General features: G+C 35.9%; 1 protein-coding gene across 1 annotated transcript in view; it reads right to left on the reverse strand.

Moving 5' to 3' along the window:
- EIF3H (eukaryotic translation initiation factor 3 subunit H) overlaps positions 1 to 25,500 on the reverse strand; it is an 85,572-nt gene that overhangs the window by 44,556 nt on the left and 15,516 nt on the right. Inside the window, exon 2 of the mRNA XM_062568391.1 lies at positions 19,415 to 19,571. Coding sequence (XP_062424375.1) covers positions 19,415 to 19,571 — 157 coding nt within the window. The remainder of the gene's footprint in view (positions 1 to 19,414; positions 19,572 to 25,500) is intronic.

Genomic DNA, 25,500 nt, shown 5'->3' on the forward strand with positions numbered 1-25,500 from the left:
CAACACACACACTTGGTGATCGAGTATGGTACATCAGGCACTACAGTATTACTATTTGATAATTTCTCAAAGAGGCAAGAATAACAAGGAGCATATGGGGAGGCTTTAAGACAGCTGTGTGTTGAAGAGAATAGGAAGAAAGTCTAATGACGTGTAAAATCTTTTCATAGCAGAACTCTGTCCTTTAGCATCTAAAGAAGCCCAACGAGTTACAATGTTTAGAATTCATAGTTAAAAGAGCACTTAGTTCCCCTTCCCCACAGTTGCCACCTGTAAGACCATAATTCAAAGGACCAGGGAAGGGGCGGGGGGCAGAAAAATAACTCTCAGAATTGAAGAGCAGGAGGAGCAAGGAAGAATGACAACAAGTTATTGCCTTTTGTGCAGCACAATTAAATGTTGTGATGTTAGACATTTCAAAATTAGCAAGAGTGCAAAACTTCACATATTTCTCCCACAACTACACAGGCATCCCAAAGAAGTCACTTAAACTCTTCTATGCCTCAGTTTCTTTAACTGTAAGCTAGTGACAGTTTACCTCACAGAGAGGTTATGAGGCAATTAACTGATCATAAAGTGTGCCAAGATCCTCAAATGAAAGGTGCTATGCAAGTGCAGGGTATTAATCTCACACTCTAGGTACAAATCATTCTCTTATCCCACCTTACACCTAGTGTTGGCAGCTTTACAACCATTTAAACTCTCTGCTACACACACTGGCAAGGTTCCCTGCAGCAGACATCTTAGACAGTGCACTTTTGTGGTTCAGCTACCTACCTATGCAGAGGTGCATAAAACAGGGCACTTGCTTCAAAACATCTGCAGCTTCAAGAGAATGCCAAACAGCCCGTAAGCTGCATATAGACATCAAGTTTTTGACTGCAGTACTATGAGGTTCATGAAATTTGTCAGCTGCACGCAACATGTATCCTGCCAGATATTATCTAACTTGCATAAAAGCTCTAATGTGTGGAAAAAGAAGCAAAAAGATGATTAGCTATCTTTGCAAATGTAACTTTTAACAGCATACTTTTCAAGGCTTACATTGGGTCTACAACCAATTTTAACACTTATTCCTCATTTTTCAAAACACTATTTAAATAAATGTATTACAGAAAGATTTCCCTCTAAATTAATAAGCATCCCAAGTTTGTAGCAGCCAAGAGCACAAACATTGGAAAATCAGTCATGATTCAGTAATGACATGGATCCATCAGAACTGGCAAAAGGGAGAGTGCAGTAAAGAGACAGAGCTAGTATATTTTACTTTTATCAACTCAGACTATAGGTCAGAGTACCAAGTAAAGAAAAGGTTTTTAAGCAGGAAGTGCAGGGAATAAGAGCAGCAGTGCAAACAAGGGCAGATCTGCTCTACGTTAAGAGGGGGAAGGAAAAAGAAAGGTCAAGCGGTGAGAAGAGAACAGTCGTAAATCAACTATTACCCTAATATAGCATTTTGGATGGGAGATGGGAGAAACATTAGAAAAAGGGGTAGTAAAAATGAAGTAACTAGAAAGTGATGCTGCATACAAGTCAGAAGAAAAAGCAAAATACTTCAAGAAATTAAAGGAAATACAGTATTCTACAAGGCTTCAGATACAGCGGAAGAACAGCAATTTCAGAGTCTGTATGTGTGGACGACACGATGACAACAAAGCCCATTCAAAGACAGCCTGATGGGACACTAAGAAGGAAATGCAAAACAAACCATAATGATGATCAAAGTTACACAACACTGTCTAAATACTTAAGTTTTGCATCCACTCTAGCTTCTAGTCATGACATACTTCTATAAACAAGGCCACTTTATTTTCTTCCAGCAGTTCAGAAGTGCTTTGCAGTTCCCTGGGCTTGAAACTGTGGTCCATTTCCATTCTTTTCTTCCAAGTCGCTTCTGAATATTTTCCCTTTTCACTGAGCCAACAGCAATAGCATTTTATAGATGTTCAGTGAGCTATACACCTTTGTGCTACACACAGACAAAAAGAAATACCTTATATATTTACAGAAGTCCTCATTGGAGGAAAAAGTATTCTGAGAAGAAAACTACCAACTGCACTTTTGAGTATTTAATACTTTTAATTAAAAGACTGTTGGAGTATTCAAAAACACCAGATCTACTACATTCCTCATGTCAAGATTAGTTCTATTCCTATATATATATATATATATATATGTACATATATGTGTGTGTGTATGTGTATATATATATATATATATATATATATATATATATATATATATATATAAAATATTTTTCTTTTTTTAGTCTTTGAAGACTTTGAATAGGTTTATATACAAAATACATTTAGTATTAGGAAATACATGTAGTGAGAACTTGAGTTATTCAACCATGTTTGCAACCATCTTGATATTTCTTTTTTTGAGTTTAGGATGGCAAGTGTTTTCAAAGGAATACCATTAATCCTTAACTACCTTAGTCGTTCCCTGGTAAAATCTTTCTGGTTTTGATGATCTTTCATAAGAGTGGAGGTGCTTTATTCTTGTAACGGTTTCTTGTAATTTTGAAAAATGTGAATGGCCCTCATCTGAGCCAAATACCTGCAAGACCTTACTAGAAAAGGAAAATAAACAAAATAGTCTATCTGAGCTGAAGGCTCAAAGTTTAGCAGCAAGTTTCCTAATAATAGCTTATACAAAGTTTGCTGGTAAAGTAACAACCACTACTATTTTTATCCAGGTTGACAATAAACAAATCATTTAATGAATTCCTAACCTAACCTAAACAAGCACATCTGGTGGAAAGACTTAAAATAGGAAAACAGGGATACAAACTTCCACGATATTCCATCTCATTTAAAACGCACAGAACAGTTACCAGGGTAGGGGTGTATGTATTAGTATCCTGCTTTGGTACTTGAATATAGAAACTGTCACTACTCTTTCCTTTATTTGGTTAGTAATTTTTTAACAGTAAACCTAGCATCACATCTGAAAACTGATCCAGAGAAAAACACAGGCATTGTTTAAGATACCTGCAGATCTCTTAAGTACATGGGCTAGGTCTAGATAACTGTAATCAATCACAGATCTATTCCTGTTTATACGACATTGTAGAGTTGAAGTCTACACAGTTCTGGACATTGCTACAGACCTCTCAGGAGCAAGTCTCAAGTTAACTGCACTAGTAGGACTTCCTGCTCGGGCCTATCAAACATCACTAATTACAACCAAACCGGAGACCTTACTCATCATGGAAGTACAACTGGCAGGAGTTAAAGGATTTGGGTCCATACACGTCAGTACTATGCCTTCTGTGGATACAAACTTAGAGAGATCTGCTTGAGCTAGGAAGCAAATTAAAGAACAGCGGCACAAAGACGACACTCAGTGATGAGAATTTTCAAAGAAAGGAGATATCTAAAATAAACAAAAATGACAAACACACTACATGCATACAAGATTTGCAAATATAAGCCTACTGCTATTTCAACCATGTTTAGCACCATTTTGAATCTGAAGAATCACAATATAAAAATAATTTAAAAATTGCCTTATTAATTAAAATAATTTGTTCTGAAAAAACTGTAGATGAGTTATCTGCATATATTTAATGAATATTTAATGAACCTGCACATATTTCATGAACATTCACTTTTAAAATGATGAAGAAAAATTAGATTTTATAGGAAAAATATCTGACTAACTTTTGTGTACAAATTAATCAAAAGCAGAAAACAAAAACAAAATCTAACTTTTTTAAAAGAGGGGAAAGATTTGCTCTATTTTGCCTCCGCTAAAATACTCCGCCACACACCCCCAGACCTCTTATTAGCTTATATATTTACTCTGTCTCCTTGGTATTAGGCCATTATACTTGATTTACCTTGTTCACATCAACCACCTTCTTCTGTGTCAAAAAGGAAAACTATATTATATATAATTAAGTAAAATGTCAAAACAATAAAACAATATTTCTCATTTATAATAGCTTAAGACACTGAAACTATGTTTGATAAACTTACATACACCTGATTTTTTTTTTTATTTTATCACTACAATTATTTCCAGTGAAATCAAACTACCTTCACATCAATTGCTGCATGAAGAGTTCCACATATGGAAGAGGAGGAAAAAATGGAAAAGATTATCACACGAGTTAATCATATTACAGATGTTGAAAAGAATAATTTGGGCAATTTATAGGATAGCAAATTCATAGAGACAGTTAAAAGATACTATATCATATCTCCTCCTTCTTCAACACAGCTAACTGTCTACACTGCTTCCAGTAAGCACTTGGCTGATATATCCTTAGAGACCTCCACAACTTCCCCTCAACCTATCCTAGTGTATCAACATCCTTCAGTGTCTCCCCTAGGGACTCACCTAAATCTCCCCGATGAAAAATTAAATCCACTGTTTCTTCTTCTAGACACCTTGAATACAGAAAATGTTCTCTTCTTCCGCAGAAACATTTTACTTCCTGAAGACTTATCAAATGACCCTTCACTCTCTCCACTCTAAAGAACTGCAAAACACATGACAGAAACAAAGCAATTCCCAAATGAGAACTACTGCTACCTCTATCATTAAATATTATCTATTATTCTGATACATACACACACACACATGCACACACACACAGGTGATTTTCAGCAGCACAGTGCTAAGTATCTGACAAGCCCAGCAAGAAAAGTAGCACTGTTAGAGTCTGAATAATAAACTTTAATGTCTCCTACCAAATACACAGATGCTATCAAGCAAGGTAGCTCCACAGACCTGCCAACCAGCAAAAGGCTCAACAGCAGTCTGGCCATTTTGTATATAGTGAAGATTTTAATTTATCTCCATAAACCTGCCTCAAAATTTTCTTAAGAGAATCAATGAAAATAGCTATTTCCCACATTCAGGTTGCTAAACTGGATCAGTTATTAAGTTGTTACCAAGCAGGAGCCTCTGAAGGATATAAGCGCTCTCTTTTCTGTGTCCCGGTGCCACTTGCCACCAAAGGGAAAGCGCAGGAAAGTCCCACCGAGGCCACCGGCTGTGGGACAGAGAGCCCGAAGCGGGAGCCGAACTTGGGAGAGCTGCGGCACCGCGGAGAGCCCTGTGCAGGCGCCTGCGAGACACGGAGCATCTCTCCCGCACCAGCCTCTGACGGAGTAAGGCCTTGGGTTTTATAAGCCTTATTTGAATTCCACCAAACGTAAACTTAAATGACAGAGATGATGAGGAACGTTGGCAATTTGAACTGACAACTCTTCCAATAAAGTCGGAATCTAAGCATCGCGTGACCCAATAAAACGCAAGTGGCTCTAGCTTATCATATACAGAACTCATTTTTCCCCACTTGGACAATCTAATAGATTACTTGTTGTCAAGAAAAGAAGGTTTGTTGCTAATTCCTGCATTTATTGCTCCATTTATGTGCCCAGTGCCTTTTGATAAGAAGGCTTAATTTAAATATATATATATTTTAAAAGTTAAGCTTTTTGCCACAGCTGGCAAAACCCCAGAAACCAATGCAGCTTTGTATTATTCACAATCCACACACAGCTAAGCTAATTACAAAGAAGGTACCAGATGACTCATGTTTGCCATAGCTTTGCGAGGGCCAACCTGTTTGTCCTAAAAAGTCTAAAAAGCGTAATGGCAACTTTGTTACATGTCTTAACCTGCAAGTTCCAATTAGTCAATACTCTTAACTGCATTTCAAAGATTTTAGTTTTAAAAGGAGTGTAAGTTTTGATAGCAAGTGGGTAAAAGCAAAAAGAGGTTCAGAGGATTCAGTCAAACATCACAGAGCGTAGCATTATGAGTAAAAGTAATCTGTTATCAAATGTTATTTTAAAAGTAAAATGCAAAAATTAAAATTTCTACTTTGGAGATAGAGAAGCTTTGTTTCTACGCAACTGTATCAAAGTCAAATTTTACAGAAGAACTCTCTCAGTCTAGCACACTATCCTGCAACTCACTATGTCAAGTAGTGTCTTGCTTTTGCCCCTTCAAGGGGGAAATTAATTCCCTTAATTTCTGACCCATACTACAAGTCCTTTTCAAACAAAACAGCAGATAAAAATGCAAGATGGAAATCAGGTTTACAAGGCTAACATTTTTAAAATGCTATGGTATTTAGCCTTCCAAATCTCCATTTACCTCACTGAAATTTTCAATTTCAAAGTTACTCTGGTACAGAGGTGCCATTATTCCACTGAAAGCCATTAAGACCTGGACACCTAAACCCCTCTGTCATTTCTAAAATGTTTTAGCAAGCATGTGTTAGTACAATGTTTCGAGCACTCAGAGCCAGCTGAGGCCTTTGGGCATGATTACAGTAAAGCATAAATCATGTTCTGCTTCCTAGTTTGAGAGCCACAGAGCTTTAAGGATGGGAACATTTACCTTGGTCCAATTTACCTCTCAACGCTTCTCCTCTCTTCCTCCCTCCTCACTGTATACCATCAGTATTTCTCTTCTCATCCTCCGAACCTTGTGCCTACTTTAACCTGCTGTTGTTCCTCCAGTCTAACATCTGTGAGTTCAACCTCAAACCAGTCCTCAGCCGCCTTCTTTCGCCTAGCCTTCCATCAGTAACACACCACCTAACGACTTCTGCCTTGGTGTTGACACCAGACTCCATTAAGAACATATTCTAACGAGTAACAAGCACATGGCAAACAGCTGGTATACTTCGAGGGAGGCATTTCCTTCCAGTTTCTTTGTTTTCAAATAAATTCCTCCCATTCCCAAAGTGAATTGCCATGTTTGGTCTACTTTTTGTAACCTCAGTGCAGTGACTTTGTCTTTCGTGCATGTGAGAGCAGCTACATAACCAGGTAGCAACATATCCAATCTAGAAAATCATCCATAGAAGGGAGAACAGAAGAATTTCTAAAAGATCTGGCCAGGGAGTGCTGCTTGTAGGAGCCACAAATGTTTAACTCAATGACCCACTCAGCTCAGAGGATGAAGATCTTCAGCATTTTACAAGCAACAAAGACCTCCATTTTTGAGAGTGCTTCTGTGAGCGTACGAGAAACAGCCTTTGGAGCCTCAGTGCGTACCAGGAGTGGCACCCAGTGTCCAAACTGAATTCTTACAACTGCTCCTCCAGTTTCCTTTCCACACTGTCTTCCCTCATTCCTTGCTCCCACACTGCAGCCACAGAAAATCAATAGCACCGTGAAACACGTGGTTTAAGCGTAAATTGTACTTTAAGTGAGGCAGTTCACAGGAAGCTTCTGCCAAACTGCTTTTATCAACAATGTTTTATCATCAATAAATCAAATTTTCAACTATTTAGTATGGAGAACAGCTACCACCATCTGATAAAATTCTTTAATTAACAATTGCTTTAAACTCTGAATGAAATCAATATTTGCGTTGACTATGGTCTTTCAACTGTGTTCAACAACTGACAACAAACACATACTGATTTATTTCTGATCAAGATTTACTTCTGATTGCTGGAATAACCCAAACCAATTTTATTAAATGCTTGTGAAAACAAAGCTAAAATCACCTAAAGAACTAGTATTCCAAAAAAAGAAAAAGAAATACTGATGTTCTGCTACCTGGGATTTTAAAAATCATCTATTTGCGCTTGGCTGAGAAAATCCACTAAAAATAACAGTTACAAATCTAGCAGATAAAGTCTTTTTGTTTCATCCCAAAATTGATCAGAGGGATAAGACTTCCATTTAAGAGAGATTCAACACCTGGAGTAAGCTATAAGCAAAGCTTCCCTCAACCCACAGCAAAAGCTTCAATTTCTACATTTTTTCCTTCATTACCACAAACAGCTCAGAGCTGCACAAACCAGATTAAGATAAAACACTCAATGATTAAAATGATTGTACAAAAGCATTAAACAAATTATCAGTACGTAAGACCACAGCAGGGGGCAATAAGAACTGCTAAATATCATGATTTTTGCACAAAGAAATGCTGGAAAAACTCTATTTCCTTCTACATGTGGAAGTATCTCCAGTATAAATTGCAAGTACCTCTTTCAGTAATTTTGCCAGACTTTGCCCGGTCAGTTTGCCTGTCTCGCTAATACCAGAACCAAAAATACACAAATGTGCCATACCCTCTCTCCCTACAAACAGTCCAACTTAGTGTTGCCCATGTTACTATGCAATCTTACTCGCACAGGTTGGAGGAGTATTACATGCACTTCTGAAGAAGTTAAACACCTTACAGCTAAGTAAAATTACGAATTCATGAGAATGTAAAAGATTAAATCACAGGTAATTTGCAAACATTTCTGAATGAGTTTTTAATTTTAAATCAGGGTACAAAAATAGAAAAATACAACAGTTTGAGATCTCCAAAGCCCTGAAGTCTGTACTATGTCGCAAACTTACTTCTCTAATTTCTCCATTGCACAAATATATGCTATAAAAGCTCCAAGATGTATCACATGGATCAGTTTGCAACGGATATGTTGGACAGCACATTCAAGTCTTCTTTTTGCATTACTTGCCCATTATTTTAACATTTATTTTGTTCCAGTGAGACTTCCACTTATAAAAACATGTACATATTGCACAGCAAATAGATCTCTGCTAGGTGCCTCGTATAGGCAGCGAAACCATTTTGATTATTCTGTGCCCATTTATGCATTGTCCTACAAGACAATACCATAGAACAGCAAGAAACTAGCAATTAAGAGAGTCTGAATGCACATCGGGAATCACTAAAATCTACACTAGCCAAGTCAGGAACAATATGATTGATGAATAGGCCATATTATATAAAGATTGTTAGTTAGTGTTAAAAAATTATCCTTAGCAGATGTCCCTTATGACCTAAATATATCACACAAAGAACATGCCTGTCTTATTTTCTAAAAAAGTTTTAAGAAATCTTTCCATTTCTAGTATTGAATAAAACTCCACAACACTGTATGTTAGCTACAACAAAAATATGCATCAATAATTTATCACATTAAAGCTACAAAAATATAAGAGTATTTTACTGAAAAGCAAGCACTATTTAAATGTGTATTTTTCTACTGCATGAATTTATGTTGAACTCAAGCACATAATACAATAAAAGAAAAATTATACATTTAGCAAACAGTGAAACAAAGGACAAACTGCATACTATAGGAACTTCCCAACTAACACACCACAAACCAAAATAAAGTAAATGTCCTAAAGTTAGATGGGTGAGAACTACCTTACCTGCAATAAATATATTTTGTAAATACAGCTAACAATAAATTATATAAATTTAACCAACTATTACAGGTACATGCAGGCACATCCTAGTCATTTTCAACAAAGCTTTAGAAAAGTTTTCATTTCCTTAAATGTGCCATTTTTGAGCTTCCATGCAGTGGCTTAGCAAATACAGCAAAATGCAAGATTTGCTCAGTGCAAGCTTTTTCAGTGTCTCCACGTATTTTTGACTGCACCATTGGATTTAACAGCTTACATAGATCAAAAATAAATAATGATAAAATATAGATCTAAACTATACTAAGAAGATTTCTCCTTTCTGTAAGGTATTTTCCTAGAAAAGCATTTAAGTTTAGTAATCCTGTGAATCAGATTCATATCCTTTCAACTTTATTGCTGCAGAATATTTCCTGTTAGCAAAAAGGATTTCAAGTCTGTTCTTTGACTATTCAGCTCAATAGCCAGTATTGAAACTTGAGCCAGTAACACATCTCAGTCTTCCTATTAGTAAAATAAATGTAAACACTATTCATAAAAAAGTGTGATTTGCTTTTAATTAGTCCTACATCTTGACTACTCACAGCTTTCTTCTAGACAAGAATAATGCTACTTTATTTTTCTAGATTATGCAGTTGTGGAAAATTCAGTATAATTTCTAAAATATTGTTAAGTAAGAAATAAGGACAAATTTTCTTGCTCACTAAAACATCCCAGTCTGTCTTCTTACAAAAAAATCTGATAACTACAATTTATTTTAAGAAAAAAGCTTATTTCTGAAAAAAAAAAAACATTACGGAATAACAAAGCTCATACAAAAAGCTATTATTTTAACAGCCTCAAAAGAGATTCAGAATAAATCTTTGGATCTCAAATACTAAAAAATAGCTTCAAGAAGTATAAGTCAGCTAAAAAAAAAAAAAAAAAAAAAAAAAAACTAGAGTCAACTGAATATTTTTAAATTAATTCGCCTTGGTACAACTGTAAAAGTTTCATGATTTTAAAAACGGATCAGTTTTTCCTCAGTCCTAATACGTTTTGCAAACTTTAGTTTCCTGAGATAAAATACAGCACTGCATTGTTAAAACCTGACTCCTTGCAATACTTAGCTCGGAGATTCTGAAACTGTCTGTAAAATCAGAATCTAGGGGAAAAGGGAGGAAATCAATAATACTTAGTTGTTTAATGCATTATTTAATGTAGTTACCAAATCTTTCTTTTTTATTCTTATAAATGATGTATTAACTCCAGTTTTAGGATGAGGCCTGTAACATTTTGATTGGCACTTGATTAATCAATCTGAAAACTTATTTTCCCTAAACTGGAGTTTCACACAGTTTTTATTCACACAGCTCAATATTCTCTCTGGCCTTATCATTTAGAAAACTTTCAGCACCAATTTGGCACACAGAATAATCCCCTGTCTTTAAACCACAAGAAACAACGAAAGTTCTGCATTTCATAACCTACCTGCAACTTTTTCATGAAATTTATGGTTTAATATATACTTACCTAATTTTTTAGAATAATTAACAACGCTGTTACATTCATTAAAAAGTAGAAATGGGATTTTAGCTGATAACGGGGGAAGAAAAAAACTTGCTTTTTCTCCTAGGATAGAAAATGCACCTGATAAGGGAAGCCAATATAAAATAACAATAACAAAAATCCAATTTATTTCTACTTACTGAGATTACAATTATTTCTCATTGTTTTATACTCAGATCTATCAATCTGAATTATTGCTTAACCAAATGATATGTATTTACTTCACTTTGCCTCCCAGAGTAAGATATTAGTATCTGGTGTTTGTTGATTTTGCTGTGCTTTTCTTCAGTTCCCTCAAATTTATTTCAGCATTTTTCAGGGAAGGATATAGCTAAATACTTGTATAAGCAGAAAAGGAAAAGAGAGGGAATGGAAAGGGATAATAAGGTGTTAAAAGAGCATTCTCCTTCTCTCGGTCAAGTAACACTGGGAGAAGTGTTACCAAAAGAACAAAAGAACAAATGGACCAAGAGTCAAAACAACTGGCCAAAGCTACAGGGGAACACAGAGACCACAGGCAATTAGGCTCTTAAGAACGGACATGGCATAAACTTAAGAAAGTGATCCATGCTGTTAAATGGAATAGAAATTTCCATTCCTGTAACACATTATCAAGACTGACAATTGATAATCAAAGATGGAGAAAGTAGAAAGGTTCACCACTACCGACAACCCTTCTCAACATGAGAGCAGGCTATCTATCTACTGGTACATCTAGCACATCTTATAGCAATTACCTGAAGAAAAGAAAAACAGTATTACCTTAAAATAAAAATGGTTATAGCCAGAATTCTTTACTGAAGTAAAGTAAAATTCAAATGCTCAGTAAAAAATATAGAGTAGTCTGGAAAAAAAAGGGGGGGCAGCAAGTTTCACCTTTGTCATATGTTTGCATAACATCACTTCATAAACCAATCAATAATAGAAGAGCTAAAAGAGTTTTATCTGACAGTTTCTACTTTTAATGTGAATTAACATATGAGATATTGTTAAGATTTCCACAACTTAACAATAAAATGTAAACATGAGGTCATTTGTGTCTGCCTAATTTAAACTGTACAGAAACATAAAATGTTTTTATATTAAGTTCTCACACTTGCCCAAAACTGAACAAATAATACATTAAATGAATTTACAAAAATCAGATAATCTTCAGATTCTTTGTAACGTATCATAAATGACTGGAAAAACTTTTGAATGCTCAGGGTAAATAGTCTGTACCTTTTTTCTATTCTAAAACAGTAAGCACAATGTTTACTACTTTCAAATCACTATCATGAATTACAACATAGGCATAAAACCAGAAAACTAACGCCTGAAATACATGAATATACTTTTATTATTTAACTGGTTATCCTGTTCTGTACATTCCATTTTCTTTAGACAGAGTTCAGCTGATTGTATTAGCAAGAAAAATCATATTCAGGATAACTCATTTGTAGTGTTTTACCTGAATTGCAGAAAATGAAAAAAGAAATTGGGTTTTAATATTGCTGATTACATAAAAATTAATGAGTTTCTGCAAGAGTTATAAAACTATACAAAAATATCCATATAGGAAACTAAACACTCCTACATCTTTATTACACAGAACACAGTTAATACAGAACATAAATCTACAAAATAAAAGTCTGCTAGCTTCAAGTTCAAAACTTGCGTATAGTGAAGACGTTTAACGCAGAATTTAGCTGGATACAGTCTTCTAGCTCATTCCAGTGCTGCCAAGAAGTATTTACCTACAGTAAACTAGCTATCACATTATTCACTTAAAATAGGTTCTTCCGTAACTTCTATTTAAGTTTTACAAAATGAGCATAATTTTCAGTAAAGTTCAGCATGATTAAAACAAGTAAAAAGTTTAAATAGCCATGTATACATGGGTTATAAAACCAAATGAAAGCTATGGTGGTATTTGTTAGAATCCACACAGGCAAAGTTTTCATGTTTAAAATTATTTCATGACATTTTTCCTTGAGCATGTTTTCTTTAAAAAGGATAAAAGATGGTGCAACATTTCTCTGCTTGAAAGAAAATTACACTAAGTCCTTTCACGGAAAAATCTTAATGGAATTTGCATTCAAATAAAACTTCAATATGTCTAGTGCTATAAAGAGTAAAATAATCTTGGTTTTGATTCAAAATCAATTTGAACAAAAAGATTTATATACCACTTTAAAGCACTGAATCTACAGCTAAAAAAATAAAAAATAAAAAAATCCAGCTATGCAACAAACATTTCAGGCATTTCATTTAATACTCTCAAGAAAAGGAATAGTTTGTCTGTAATTTTTAAATCTGTACAATCACGTAGGACAAAGCCATCTAAGATGATCACAAGTGTCGTCTCCCCTTTCTTAGTTAGCAATGTTGAAACTGGAAGATAAAGGGGAGAACCTGCAAAACAAGAAAACTACTGTTCTGCTTAGGACACACATACAAAATCTCCAAAGCAAATTACAGACCCTTAGAACATGTTGTATATTTAGACTGATTTAAGAAACAAAAAATCACGAGTGAGTCACTATAGTTGTATTTAATTCAGTGCACTTTATAACACATTTTAGGAATTCACTTTTAGAAAACATTATATGAACCTTATCAGATGAAAATGATTTTTATCCCTCTTCTGTCTGCAAGTCCCAGGTTTCCTGGCTAAGAAAACAAATTAGTCTTTGGCTTCTGTAAGCTTGGCAACAGTGCCCCCTAACGGGGATTTTAATGAGACTGCTTTGCCAAGCAATGTCTTTTTTATCACATTACTTTCAGCCCAATAGCTTGATTCAAAAGACCTATAAAATTAAGATAAGGCTGCATACTCGTTGAATTTCTTTATTGCATTTAAAATAATTAATATTTTTTCTTAGGATTTTTTTATGACAAAAAGAAAGAATTGAGGGGTACATATATATATAATACAGATGAGCCTACACATCCACACAAACTTTAGAGTTCACCTTGAAGTGTTTTATATGAATTTCTTCTAGAGAAAAATTAAATTTACTCAAAAAAGAACATCCAGTATAGCTAAGTCTACATAGTATGAAAACTTACACAGAAACATTTAATATGCTATATGCCTGATACTTAATGGAATAGTTACAATTATGCAAAGTGTCCATATTAGCTTCCTTTTAAGAAAAAAATCAAGAATTCACACCAACCACAGATGAAGTACCAAATAACCCAGGTGTGATTAGCAGCTTTAGTAAAGAACCTTGAGCATACACGCTACATCTTATTACATGACAATTAAACATACCTAATTACCAACTTCTGTCAATTTGAGTATATTCCAAAATTATTTCTGATAATCCACCAAAAATACATATTATTTTTATATATATTGTATTTATAAATATCAAAAACATGCAAGACTGCAAAAGATTCTATATTTACTTTTTAAGAAGCAGCCTTCTGCCTTCTGTCATGATCAGAAACCCCTATATAAATTAATCCTTACTAGGTTTATGAACTAGTTCACAAATTCCTTCCACCCCAACGATAAAGAAAATCAAACTTACAATTCAAAATTCTTTGTACCAGCAGCACAGTCTGAAACTTCACAAACGCACACAAAAACCTGACATGCAAAATTTTGCCAGCACTTGGAAGCTGAGAAGTCAGTATTACCAGAATATAACCTCTTCCTAAATAGCACAGGAACTTTAAAAAAAAAAATACATGGTTGAGAGATTCAGATGAACGCATCACAACTAGGGCCAGAAACAAGGTTCTGATTTAGGAGCACTGGGGTCATTCATTCCCATCCCTAGCAAAATAAAACTTTAATTCCATATGACTGGATTTCTGTTATCTCAAACATTTCCTTTTCATTGAATAAAGGGCAACACAGACATTTGTCCCTTTCTGTTTTGACCAACTCTTACATCTAAGTGAGGAAATTTGGTCAGCTAAAAGGTCCTTCTGCCCATCCAGAACATGCTTACAGCATCTCCAGACTCTTTCCTGTAACCATGCAAGAGAAACGTGTCTGCAGTGATAATCCTTTGGGTATTACTACAACTAGTTTTAAAATGAGAATAATAGGAGGAAGAAAAACAGAAAACTTAGTATTTCCAAGAGAAACAGCAGAAATCATTCTGGTTGTTAGAGTAGCTAACAACTAGTAGAAAAGTCAGCTTTTACAGAAAGCAGATGATTCAACGCAGGTCAGGGGCTGTGATTTGATGACACCAAGACTGTTACAGCAATACTACCCTAAAATATTTTCATCCTTCACATAGTGCCCATAGCTACGTGCACTCCTCTCAGGAGAGTCTGGTTTCACCTTTAAGAGGTTTTAAGCAGCATAAGAATTTTACAGCAAGCTTAAGAAATTCTCTCTCCTGTGCCACAGCATACTACCTCTGCAACAGTGCTCACTAACTGCAGAGCTTGCACTATTAAGTGAGCAAAATAATAAATAAATCTTTAGATAACGGTAGCCTTTTTGGTAGCCCCCCCCCCCCTTTTCTTTTTTTAAGCTGAAATAGCCAGCAATCACCACAGCGGCTTGGCATTCCGGCACAGCATGCTCAAGGCGTAAGAACTCCTCTTGCTACTTGGTCCTGAAGCCACCGTAATGTCACACAACAGCACTGCAGACCACAGGTTTACCCTCAAGGAACCTCACCTCACGGGCAACTCCGGCAGTAAAACAGGAAGGGTCCGAGCACAGAACATGTCCTTCAATCTCGCTGCAGTGCACAGCGATTCAAAGGCAGACATGCACGCCAATGCTTTATCTTAACTTTTCCAAGCAAATTCCTTGAAAGCCTTCTGCTTCTACAAGGATCACATATTACCAATCACTGTACTGGTAATACTGCACAAAAGACTGTACTGTAAAACTGCTGCCACTGTTGTTTGATTAGAAGCCCTGAGAAAGTACTGTACAAAAGCTACAAGGTGCTATTTTTCCATGAATCTGATTCCTATTTAGCCTCAATGAAGGAAATAGTGCAATATTTCCACAGAAAATACTCATTGTGTTATTTTTAGTTGTTATTGACTGATAATACAATCAAATACAAACTGTAATATATAAGGAAGCAAAAATCACTAGAGAGGCAAAAGGGGAGAGAAAAGGTATCATCTTTTTATTTGTAGTATTTTGTAGGGAATCTAATAAAATCTCAGCATAGTTATATAAAAGGAGAAAAAGTTACAATCATCTAGAACGTTTTTTTGATATATAATTATACAACTGTCTTGGTGTTTCTATAGGCATAATTACCGTAACAATTTTTTATCCCCACTTATTTAAAAATAAGGAACTAAAACATAATAAGTTTGATTTCAATCTGGTTCAAAATGCCTTATCAAAATTAGACCTCACACAACACCCATAGTGAATCATAAAATGTATACTACATTGTTAACTGTTGCTCTCCATGAAAAGAATACACACTTCCTTTAAACAGGAAGAGAAGCTACTGAATGAATAGCAGAACAGAAGAACAACGAAGAGCAAAGAACTGAACTTAACATCTGCCTCAGAGACACTACTTATATTCAAGAATAGTTAGTTATTTATCAGGAAGAAGATGCATCTTATGTGCAATCTCCAAGCAAAAAAAAAAAAAAAAAAAAAAAAAAAGGCCAGACAAAAAACTTTGAAGCATCCTAAGTAATCCTCAGAAATCTAACCTTACAAAGACTAGCTTGGGTACTGCATCACTTCACAGAAATGCTTTAACCAAAAATTGTTACAGTAGAAATCTGATTCTCCCTGAAGAAGAGGTGAATCCATCAGGGAAAAAAATAAAAAATATAGTAATCCAAAAATGTCTTAAAAGATGTGTTTTGAAAAGTAAATTCTCAGAGCTTTTACCTTTACAGCTACATTAACAAGGAAACAAAGTTATTTCAAAGTAAATGCCTGAACATGAGTCTGGAGTGCAGCCCCAACATTTTCCAATTTTCCTTTTGAAGTATCTGTGCCAGACACTCAAAATTACACTCCAGTTAAGCAGCTTGTGCCAGACACTCAAAATTATATTCCAGTTAAGCAGTTTTCCTCCACTAGCTCACATGTCATCAACTAACCTTCACCTAAAGCTTTCCACCACAGAGTACTAGGCTGAATGAAATTCTCCTCAGAAAATAATACAGTAATATGCAGACCATAAGTGCACAAGACTTCCCCAAGAGGAAAATCTTGCCAAAAAAGTTACACTTCATTAACAAACAAACAAACAAAAACTTCCAAAAAAACACACGTAGGAAGATGACATTCTAAGAGAAACTTCCTAAAAAGCAGAAAAACACCTGTGAGTTCACAAAAGTTAAGATAATCCTCCTAGATTTATAAATTAATCATTGGAAGCTAAAAAATCTTTCATGTTTATGTAGTTTCTAGAAATAGTCTAATCCAAACTGATCTCTTCTTTTTACAAAGGGACAAGTATTTTTTAAAACCAAACCAAAAAAAAAAAATCATTTTTCATGGAACTCCGTTGAGACAAATAGTTAAAATTTACATTAGCTCTCGCATTAGGAGTAAGAGACAAAAATATCACCGTAACAGAAGCATATCTGAAGAAATGGTTATTGCAAACAACATTTACAAATCCATCTTTATCCAACTGATTCTTAAATGTCATACTATTTAAATAGCTACTTAAAGATTTAAACTAATGGTATCTTCTTACCATCCCTCAAAAATGTGTTTTATATTAGAAGATTTCCTATAAGAAAAGAAATCATTAGGTTAAGTATCTCTTGATGATTACTCAACAATTCGTTGCTCAAATTTTGCCTTCCTGGAGGTCAGCTTCTCTCTCCTAACAATGATGATTCCACTTCTCTGACATCACATTTTGTTATCAGACAACTGAATACTGCAGAATTAAAACTCCTCAAGTTTACAATTAATATGAGCTTCTTGGTCTTCATAAACCTGAAAACTAATGATCCAAACTACCTTCATCAACTCAAGACCAAAAGGCAGTGAACATCTTTTGGGTGCCTTGTTCCTAGCACTCTTGCAAAATGATACAGAAGGAATTTTCTTTTTAGTGTATTCATTCATTTTTTTATAGCAGATTAGGAGTTTCCCAACAGATAATCCAAAAGTGGTTACTCCCAAATTTCCTCCTTTCAGGAAGAGAGCAGCTGGGATAACATGCTCCTTCAATTTGTGCAGAAGTCCCCACATTAACCCAAGATCAAGTATGACTCAAGTCCTTCAAGAAATACTCCTTGCAAGCCCAGAAGTTTACACTGCCATAGGATTGTCCCTATCCCAAAATCTTATGCAAGGGGAAAGGAGGAAAAAAAAATACAAAGCTATACTTGTCACAGAGGAGTAAATTCACAAGACGAAAAGATGAGACAACATTATTCTGACCAAATAGAGGAAAGAGTGAATCTTCTCAGTAGAGGACGCACCAACATGCAGATATGCTTCTTCTTTCCCTCCAGATCTTTGGGCCTGAACCTGTACAGACCTATGAATGTACAAGACCTAGGAGAGAGGAAGTGCCTTGTTTCATCTGGTTTTTAGCATTCTGAATTTTAAGGCTCTTGCAGATAACATGGTATTTCCCTTCTGGAATATCTGTATCTAAAAGAAAGAAAAGAATCTTTTGAAAAGCTGGCAAGATACTTGCCTAGGGAAACATAAGTTCAGAGAGAATAAATGGAGTATTTATAAAGTGTGGTTGATTTTCACATTGCCAACACAGAGGGCAATTCTACATAGAGGTTAAAAAGGCTCATCTGCATATCTGCAGAGCCATTTTGTTTTAGTTTTAATCTTCCCTAGCTTCTGCCACATGTGTCCAAGGGCTGAAGAGGCATTCAGTTAAGGGAATGTAGACTGAGCAATTACGGGTTTTTGAACAGTTAATTCTATTTTAATATATTTTACTGAGAAGGCAGAAAATCTCTTAGTAGCCTTCTATAGTTCAGCACAAGCAGAAGTGGCTGACTTGCCTGCAAATTTCCCAATGCTCACAGAAGTGCTGATCAACACCAGGGTAACCGTGATGGATTCACTTTTTACTTTGACTAGAGTTTCTTGCTTTTTCATATATATGTCTGTAGCACCAGAGCAGACGGCTGACAAGCTAAGGTATCCAGGTGAGGAAAGGACCACAGGCATTGCCTTTTGCGCCTTATGCCAGGATCACTGTTTATTTGCTGAGAAGGTAAAACAGAAGATTTGTAACAATAGACACTTTCTTGAAAGGAAGTTACTCCTAAGCAGGAACAACTCTTCTCTATGTTTAGCTGGAGCTGAAACTTACATAAAAGATCACAGGTTTACAGAGTCAGCAAACCACATGAAGGCTACTATGCAAAATCCTTTGTGGAAATGAAGGAATTCATTTCACTCCTTGCTCCTCTATCAGCTACACTGAAACAATTAGGTCATTTTCCACAGGAAAATTTGAAGCTCTAATTAAAAAAGCTTTTCAAAGTCTACATAAATTACAGGTTAGAAGCTAATATAACTTCTTGTGTGGACAATCTTACTCTAAAATAAGTATGTCCATACTGGGTAATATTTATCCCTGTCAATTTCCTAATGTAAGCAAGATTCAAGCTGGATATGCAGAATGGCATTTCAAAGAACGCATTTATACCTCAAGTCAAATAAGAGACTCTCTGATGACATGTAGATTTCCAGTTATTTGGCAGGGAAATACAGATGGATTTTTTTGCATATATGATGACTTTGTATTCTCAAGTTTTGCAGAACTAAACATTACCTTCATCAAAATCTGCATCATCTTCTGTATGTTGAGGGAAAGGAAAACAATTTGTGATTTCAAGTCTGTCATCCACCACAAGTCCCAGCAGCACTCCCTGGACCACTTCATTCCCCTGTCCTTCTTCTTGATAATGTTTAATGATCTTTAATACAACCTAAAAAACAAACAAGAAAATTGTATTAAGCAACTTTTTTCTTTTTTTTTTTTTTTAAATCTCCAACATAATAATAAAAGAGACGATTAAACAAATGGTCAAAACACAGTTCTAAACCAATTTTCTGAAACATCCTTCTAAAATGAAATATTGATCTTTTTTCTTTACTTTGTGGCAATAACTGTTAAAAGCTATCTGACAAGAGCAATGAGCTCCCTCCTGAGTGAGACATGACACAGGAAACATTATCAAAACACCTTAAAACTAACTATGCAGAAACTTGTAGGAAATTTTTAAAGCATAAAAGATCTATCTAATTTATGCTTCATTAACTTTCAGGATTACATCTTAGTGCAGTTTTACATCAGATGGCAAAGTTATTTTTATGTTGTAAACTGAATTTTTTTCAAAGGATATTAAAGAATAATGAAACAATGACCAAAGAAGGAACACAAACAGGAAGCAAAATTTTCTTATCACATCTTAAACAAAATAATTCACTTCAGATCTTAAATCTGAATTCTATGATGAATTATTCTCATGAGATGATACTGTTCAGAAATAGTATGAGGGGGAACACAACCACTCAAAAATAAAGTCAACTAATCACTAGAAATGCTTTACATTTAAGTAAAATTGTACACTTTTCAAAAAGAAAAAAAAAGGATCAGAAACGCAAACCACATGCACATGGACCTGAGAAAAATTACACTAGGTCCAAGATAAGCGAGTCTTACTTCACTAAATTCTAGTCCTAAGCAAACCACACTAGAAATGTTGGTAACTACAACATTAATGAAGCAATACTACTTTTATGTCCATATGCAAATCCACTCACATAACGGAGTTCAGCTCAACCACTCTGAGAACAGATTTTGTATAAATAGTGGAATTCCGTGAATTTATTATATGGAAGGAATTTTATATTCACAGTTACACATCAGGAACATATATTTTTCCCTATTTTTTTCCTTGGTGGTTATTCTAAGTTCATTTCAAAATTTTAAATTAATTAGAAGTATTTATCAATAGAAATAATGAATTACAGTCACAGAATGACAGAAGGGTTGAGGTTGGAAAGGACCTCTGGAGATCATCTAGTCCAACCCCCTTGCTTAAGCACAGTCACCTAGAGCACGTTAGACAGCATCGCATCTAGGTGGATTTTCATCATCTCCAGAGAAGGACACTCCACAACCTCTCTGGGCAACCTGTGCCAGGGCTCCGGCTCTCTCACAGGGAAGAAATTCCCCCTCACGCTCAGGCAGAACTTCCTGTGCTTAAATTTCTGCCCATTGCCTCTTGTCCTGTCACACGGGACAACTGAAAAGAGTTTGTCCCCGTCCCCTTGACACCCTCCCTTCAGGTACTTGTACACATTGATCAGATCCCCCCTCAGTCTTCTCTTCCCCAGGCTGAACAGGCCCAGCTCTCACAGCCGTTCCTCGTAAGGCGGGTGCTTCAGCCCCCTGATCATCCTCATAGCCCTATACTGGACTCTTTCCAGTAGCTCCATGGCTCTCTTGTAGTCGGGAGCCCAGAACTGGACACAGGACTCGAGATGAGGCTCCCCAGGGCTGAGGAGAGGGGCAGGATCACCTCCCTCCACCTGCTGGCCACACTCTTCCTAATGCAGCCCAGGAGACCATTGGCTTTCTTGGCCACAAGGGCACACTGCTGGCTAATGGTCAACTTGTCATCCACCAGCACTCCCAGGTCCTTCTCTGCAGAGCTGCTCCCCAGCAGGTCAGCCCCCAGCTTGTCCTGGTGCCAAGGGTTATTTTTCCCTATGTACAGGACCCTGCACTTGCCCTTGTTGAACCTCAGGAGGTTCCTCTCCGCCCAGCTCTCCAGCCTGTCCAGGTCTCTCTGAATGGCAGCAGAGCCCTCGGATGTATCAGCCACTCCTCCCAGCTTGGGATCATCAGCAAACTTGCTGAGGAGGCACTCTGTGCCTTCATCCAGGTCATTGATGAAAAAGTTGAACAAGACTGGACGCAGGACTGAGCCACAGGGGCCACTGCTAGCTACAGGCCTCCAACTAGACTTCACGCCACTGATGACAACCCTCTCAGCTCTGCCATTCAGCCAGTTCTCAATCCACCTCACTGTCCACTCATCTAACCCACACTTCCTGAGCTTGCCTAGGGGGATGTTATGGGAGACAGTGTCAAAAGCCTTGCTGAAGTCAAGGGACACAATGTCCACTGCTCTGCCCTCATCTACCCAGCCAGTCATTCCATCACAGAAGGCTATCAGACTGGTTAAGAATGATTTCCCTTTGGTGAATCCATGCTGGCCACTCCTGATTGCCTTATTTTCCTAGAATGTCACAATACAGGTTAAAAAAAATCCGTATAAACGTTATTCCTTCTTGCAGCAAACTGGGAAAAGAACCTTATGGACAGCCTACTTTGGAAAATAAGGGTAAAAAAAGTGAAAAAGAAATTCCTTTTTGAGTTGGATATAAACATTAGAGGGCTAACACTCACTGAATCCTTACTCACTCACAATACCACTCTCATATGTTTCAAATTCTTAAAATGCTAACAAAATACCAAAATAGTAAAAAATAGTAACAAAAAAAAAAGAGTTTAGGTCTGCTGATAAGGTTTGGTTTTTTGTTACCTTCCTCAGACTACTTTAAAAATATCTCATGAACTACAAGTTGCAGAAGTTAAGGCTGCACTGTAAAATATGTAAGCTACTGAAATCCTTTATTAGAAAATAGAGGAAGAAATCTAAGAAATGCACTCAACACCACCTCATTCTTGTTCTCACTTTGTGTGTTATCACATGAACAAAACTCTGTAGAACAAGCCAGTATAGTAGGATATTAATCTTGGACTGAAACACCTGCTATCAAAATACAAATATGTGACCAATAAGGAAATATGCATCGGTATTTTGTATCTTGGTACTAAAAACAAACCTTCAAATGTAAAGTGGAACTACTTCTTTAGTGATAACAAGGAAACCAGTTTCATTCCATTTGTTTGCTAGTTTAGTAACGGGAAAACTTCATCACTATACAAATGACAATGCTACAACATTTCTCAATTTTATTGTATAAACATATGTTTTATATTGAGTAAATCACAAAAACACACTAATCTACACATTTCCCCAAAAGATATTAGGTTTGTAAAGTATCAGAACAGAATCAGAATACAATTGCTTTCAGACTAATAAAATTATGAAGTGTCAAAATAATTTAAGCAACACAACACAGGTAAACCCTGCTGCTAATACTCATAAGGATATTATGGATATGTGAATGACATGAATATAGATATATTTTTTTATATATATATAGAAACACTTTTCTGTTTATACTACTTCATATGTGTGGAAGCAGCCTAACATTTGCCTGCAGCAAGACTTAGTAAATACTACTGGGGCATAAGAAATATTTAAGTATACAAGGACTGTTCAGAAAAGGATATACAAATAATTACTAAACAAAACTCAAGACTCCCTCAGTCTTGTAAATGCAGTCTTCAAAATACCAAAGCAACTCAATCACTTGGAGTAGCCACTTGCCAAATTTAAATGCCATTAATCCTCAATTAACAAAAAATGCTTGTAGTTCAGCAGTGCTTCTAATCTTCAAAGCACCATTCAAACATTAAAAATGAAGTCAGCCTACAAAAGAGAACCATTCCAAAACTATTAAAGTGATCAAAGATACTTTAGTCGTAAGGTATAATGCCAAATTTGAAACTTTGGTTATGTTCTGATAGCATGATTATTAATTTAAGAAGTTCATATCTTATTATAGAAACATCTATAACTGGCAGCTGAAATACCATAGGCCTTTTTAGCGATCCTAGGAAGATTCAGCTGTAACCTCACGAATATGCCAAGATGTATCTTCTCATATTTCTCTGAAAAGAAGTGACACCCTACCAAAGCCCTTTAGTGCTTCACGTGTAATTATGTTGCAGTGAGCTGAAAATTACTGCCACAACAAAACCAGATTTGTAGCACCTGTGCTGTATTTTGTCTTAGCGAGGCAACATCCATTAAGGGAGCACACTTCTTACATGATGCAACAAGCAGATTTATTTCCTTACATTAGTATTTAAATGTTTTAAATGCCAACAGTTTTCCCTACCCAAGAAAGCTTAATCAGCACAACCACTAGACCCAAGTCGCCAGCATCTGGAGAGGGGGGGGACAGGCGGCGGGTGTAAGTAATACTTCATTATACAGCCATTTGTAGATCAACCATAAACGACAAGGGCAACAAACACAGGAGGTGCCAAGAGATCCACATGCCCTCAATATTTTTAATGCTGGTGAAACACTGATCAATGCTTATCTTGGCAGGAAAAGTCCTTGGAAACTATTACAGTTAATAGTATCTGACATTTTGAATGCATGCTATCACAATTCTGGAGCCTTCTCCATGTGAATTATTACACTTCGAATGGCAGATTTTTACATTTAAACATGACAGCATGAATGAACTCACACTCCTACCATAGCAGAAGTTCAGATGAGAGCAGAAGCTATTACTGTATTTTTGCGAACGGAAAGGTCTGAAATACCACAACTAACAACTACTATGTACAGTTGAGTGATGCTAAACTCAAAGATGCCTAAAATTAAGAATCTATCTAAAATATAAAAAATACATATATGGCACCTTCAGAAAACAGAATTATGCAATCTGTTTAATTTCCAAATGAATACGTACCCAGATTTAAACACCTCTAGTTTTCTGGACCTGCCTGAGACAAGGCGAATGAGTTTCAGCACAACACAGGCTGCAGCATTGCTTTTGATGCGGTGCATAGGGAGAAACCTAACTAATAAGCTACTGCAGAGCAACTCAAGACATTAAATTAAACGCAACAGTTCTGAAATCCTTGGATAAGTGGGAAATGGCGTTGTTCTCAAAAAAGACTTGAAAAAAGAGAGAAAATTAGAACAGGACACAGGGAAACCTGGGCAACGTTAACATTTTTGAATAGTTCCAGATGATGTTTTTACAGGCCATAGATAAGTGCTTATCCCTACTCACAAAAGACAAGTCTGGAAGCTCACCAAGCAAAAACTTGCCTTGAGCTCATTTGTCTCCTGGCTACAGCACCTCTTGAAAACACAGTAACAAAGTCTATCAACTTTACTGCCAGGAGAACAGGAATTCTGAAGTCAATTTAAAGCACCATTGCAATGATTAAGATTTTTTTTTTTTTTCCAAAAAAGTGTCTACTACACATACCTATATCTTCTGGATAATTAAGGAGACAAAAATTTGTAATTTAATCATTATAGTCCATAGAAACTTTTTTCTAAAAGGCAGTATCTGACACATACCATGTCAAAAGCCTGTAATTGACAGGTCGATAACCAAATCTTTTAGATTTCATACATGAACCTTCGTAACACAAGACTGCCATACCACCACAAAGTAGTACCACGAGGTAACTCAAGGCTGCAGATGAAACAGAATTTTCTACATTATAATAATCTTTAGAAAAGTGACAATCTATTGACAATTAAAGCCTCAAATCACTTAAATGTATAAAAAAATCTCTACGGGTAGTCTAAAATAATTTCTCTCAATTCTCTTACAGAAGCTGCAGTGTTAATTGTTTGACCATTTCTAACATGAAAAATGTTTAAAAATTTACTCTTTTCTTCTCAGATGCACCTTAACCATAGCTAATTATGGAATTAAAAACTACAATAATTGTAATTGCTATTCAGTAGAGGGAAGAGTACTGTTATTGGATAGAGGGATAGTGTAGTGGTTATCACATCTGTTTTACATGCTGAAGGTCCTGGATTCAAGCCGCAGTGGAATCAGCACCAGGAAATCTTTAGGAGGTTGGACTAGATGATCTCCAGAAGACCCTTCCAACCTTATTGATTCTGTGTTAGAACAATGTTAATCTCAGAAAAAAAAAAATAAATATTG

The sequence above is a fragment of the Rhea pennata genome, chromosome 2 (genome assembly GCF_028389875.1).
Source record: "Rhea pennata isolate bPtePen1 chromosome 2, bPtePen1.pri, whole genome shotgun sequence".
NCBI classification, from domain to species: domain Eukaryota; kingdom Metazoa; phylum Chordata; class Aves; order Rheiformes; family Rheidae; genus Rhea; species Rhea pennata.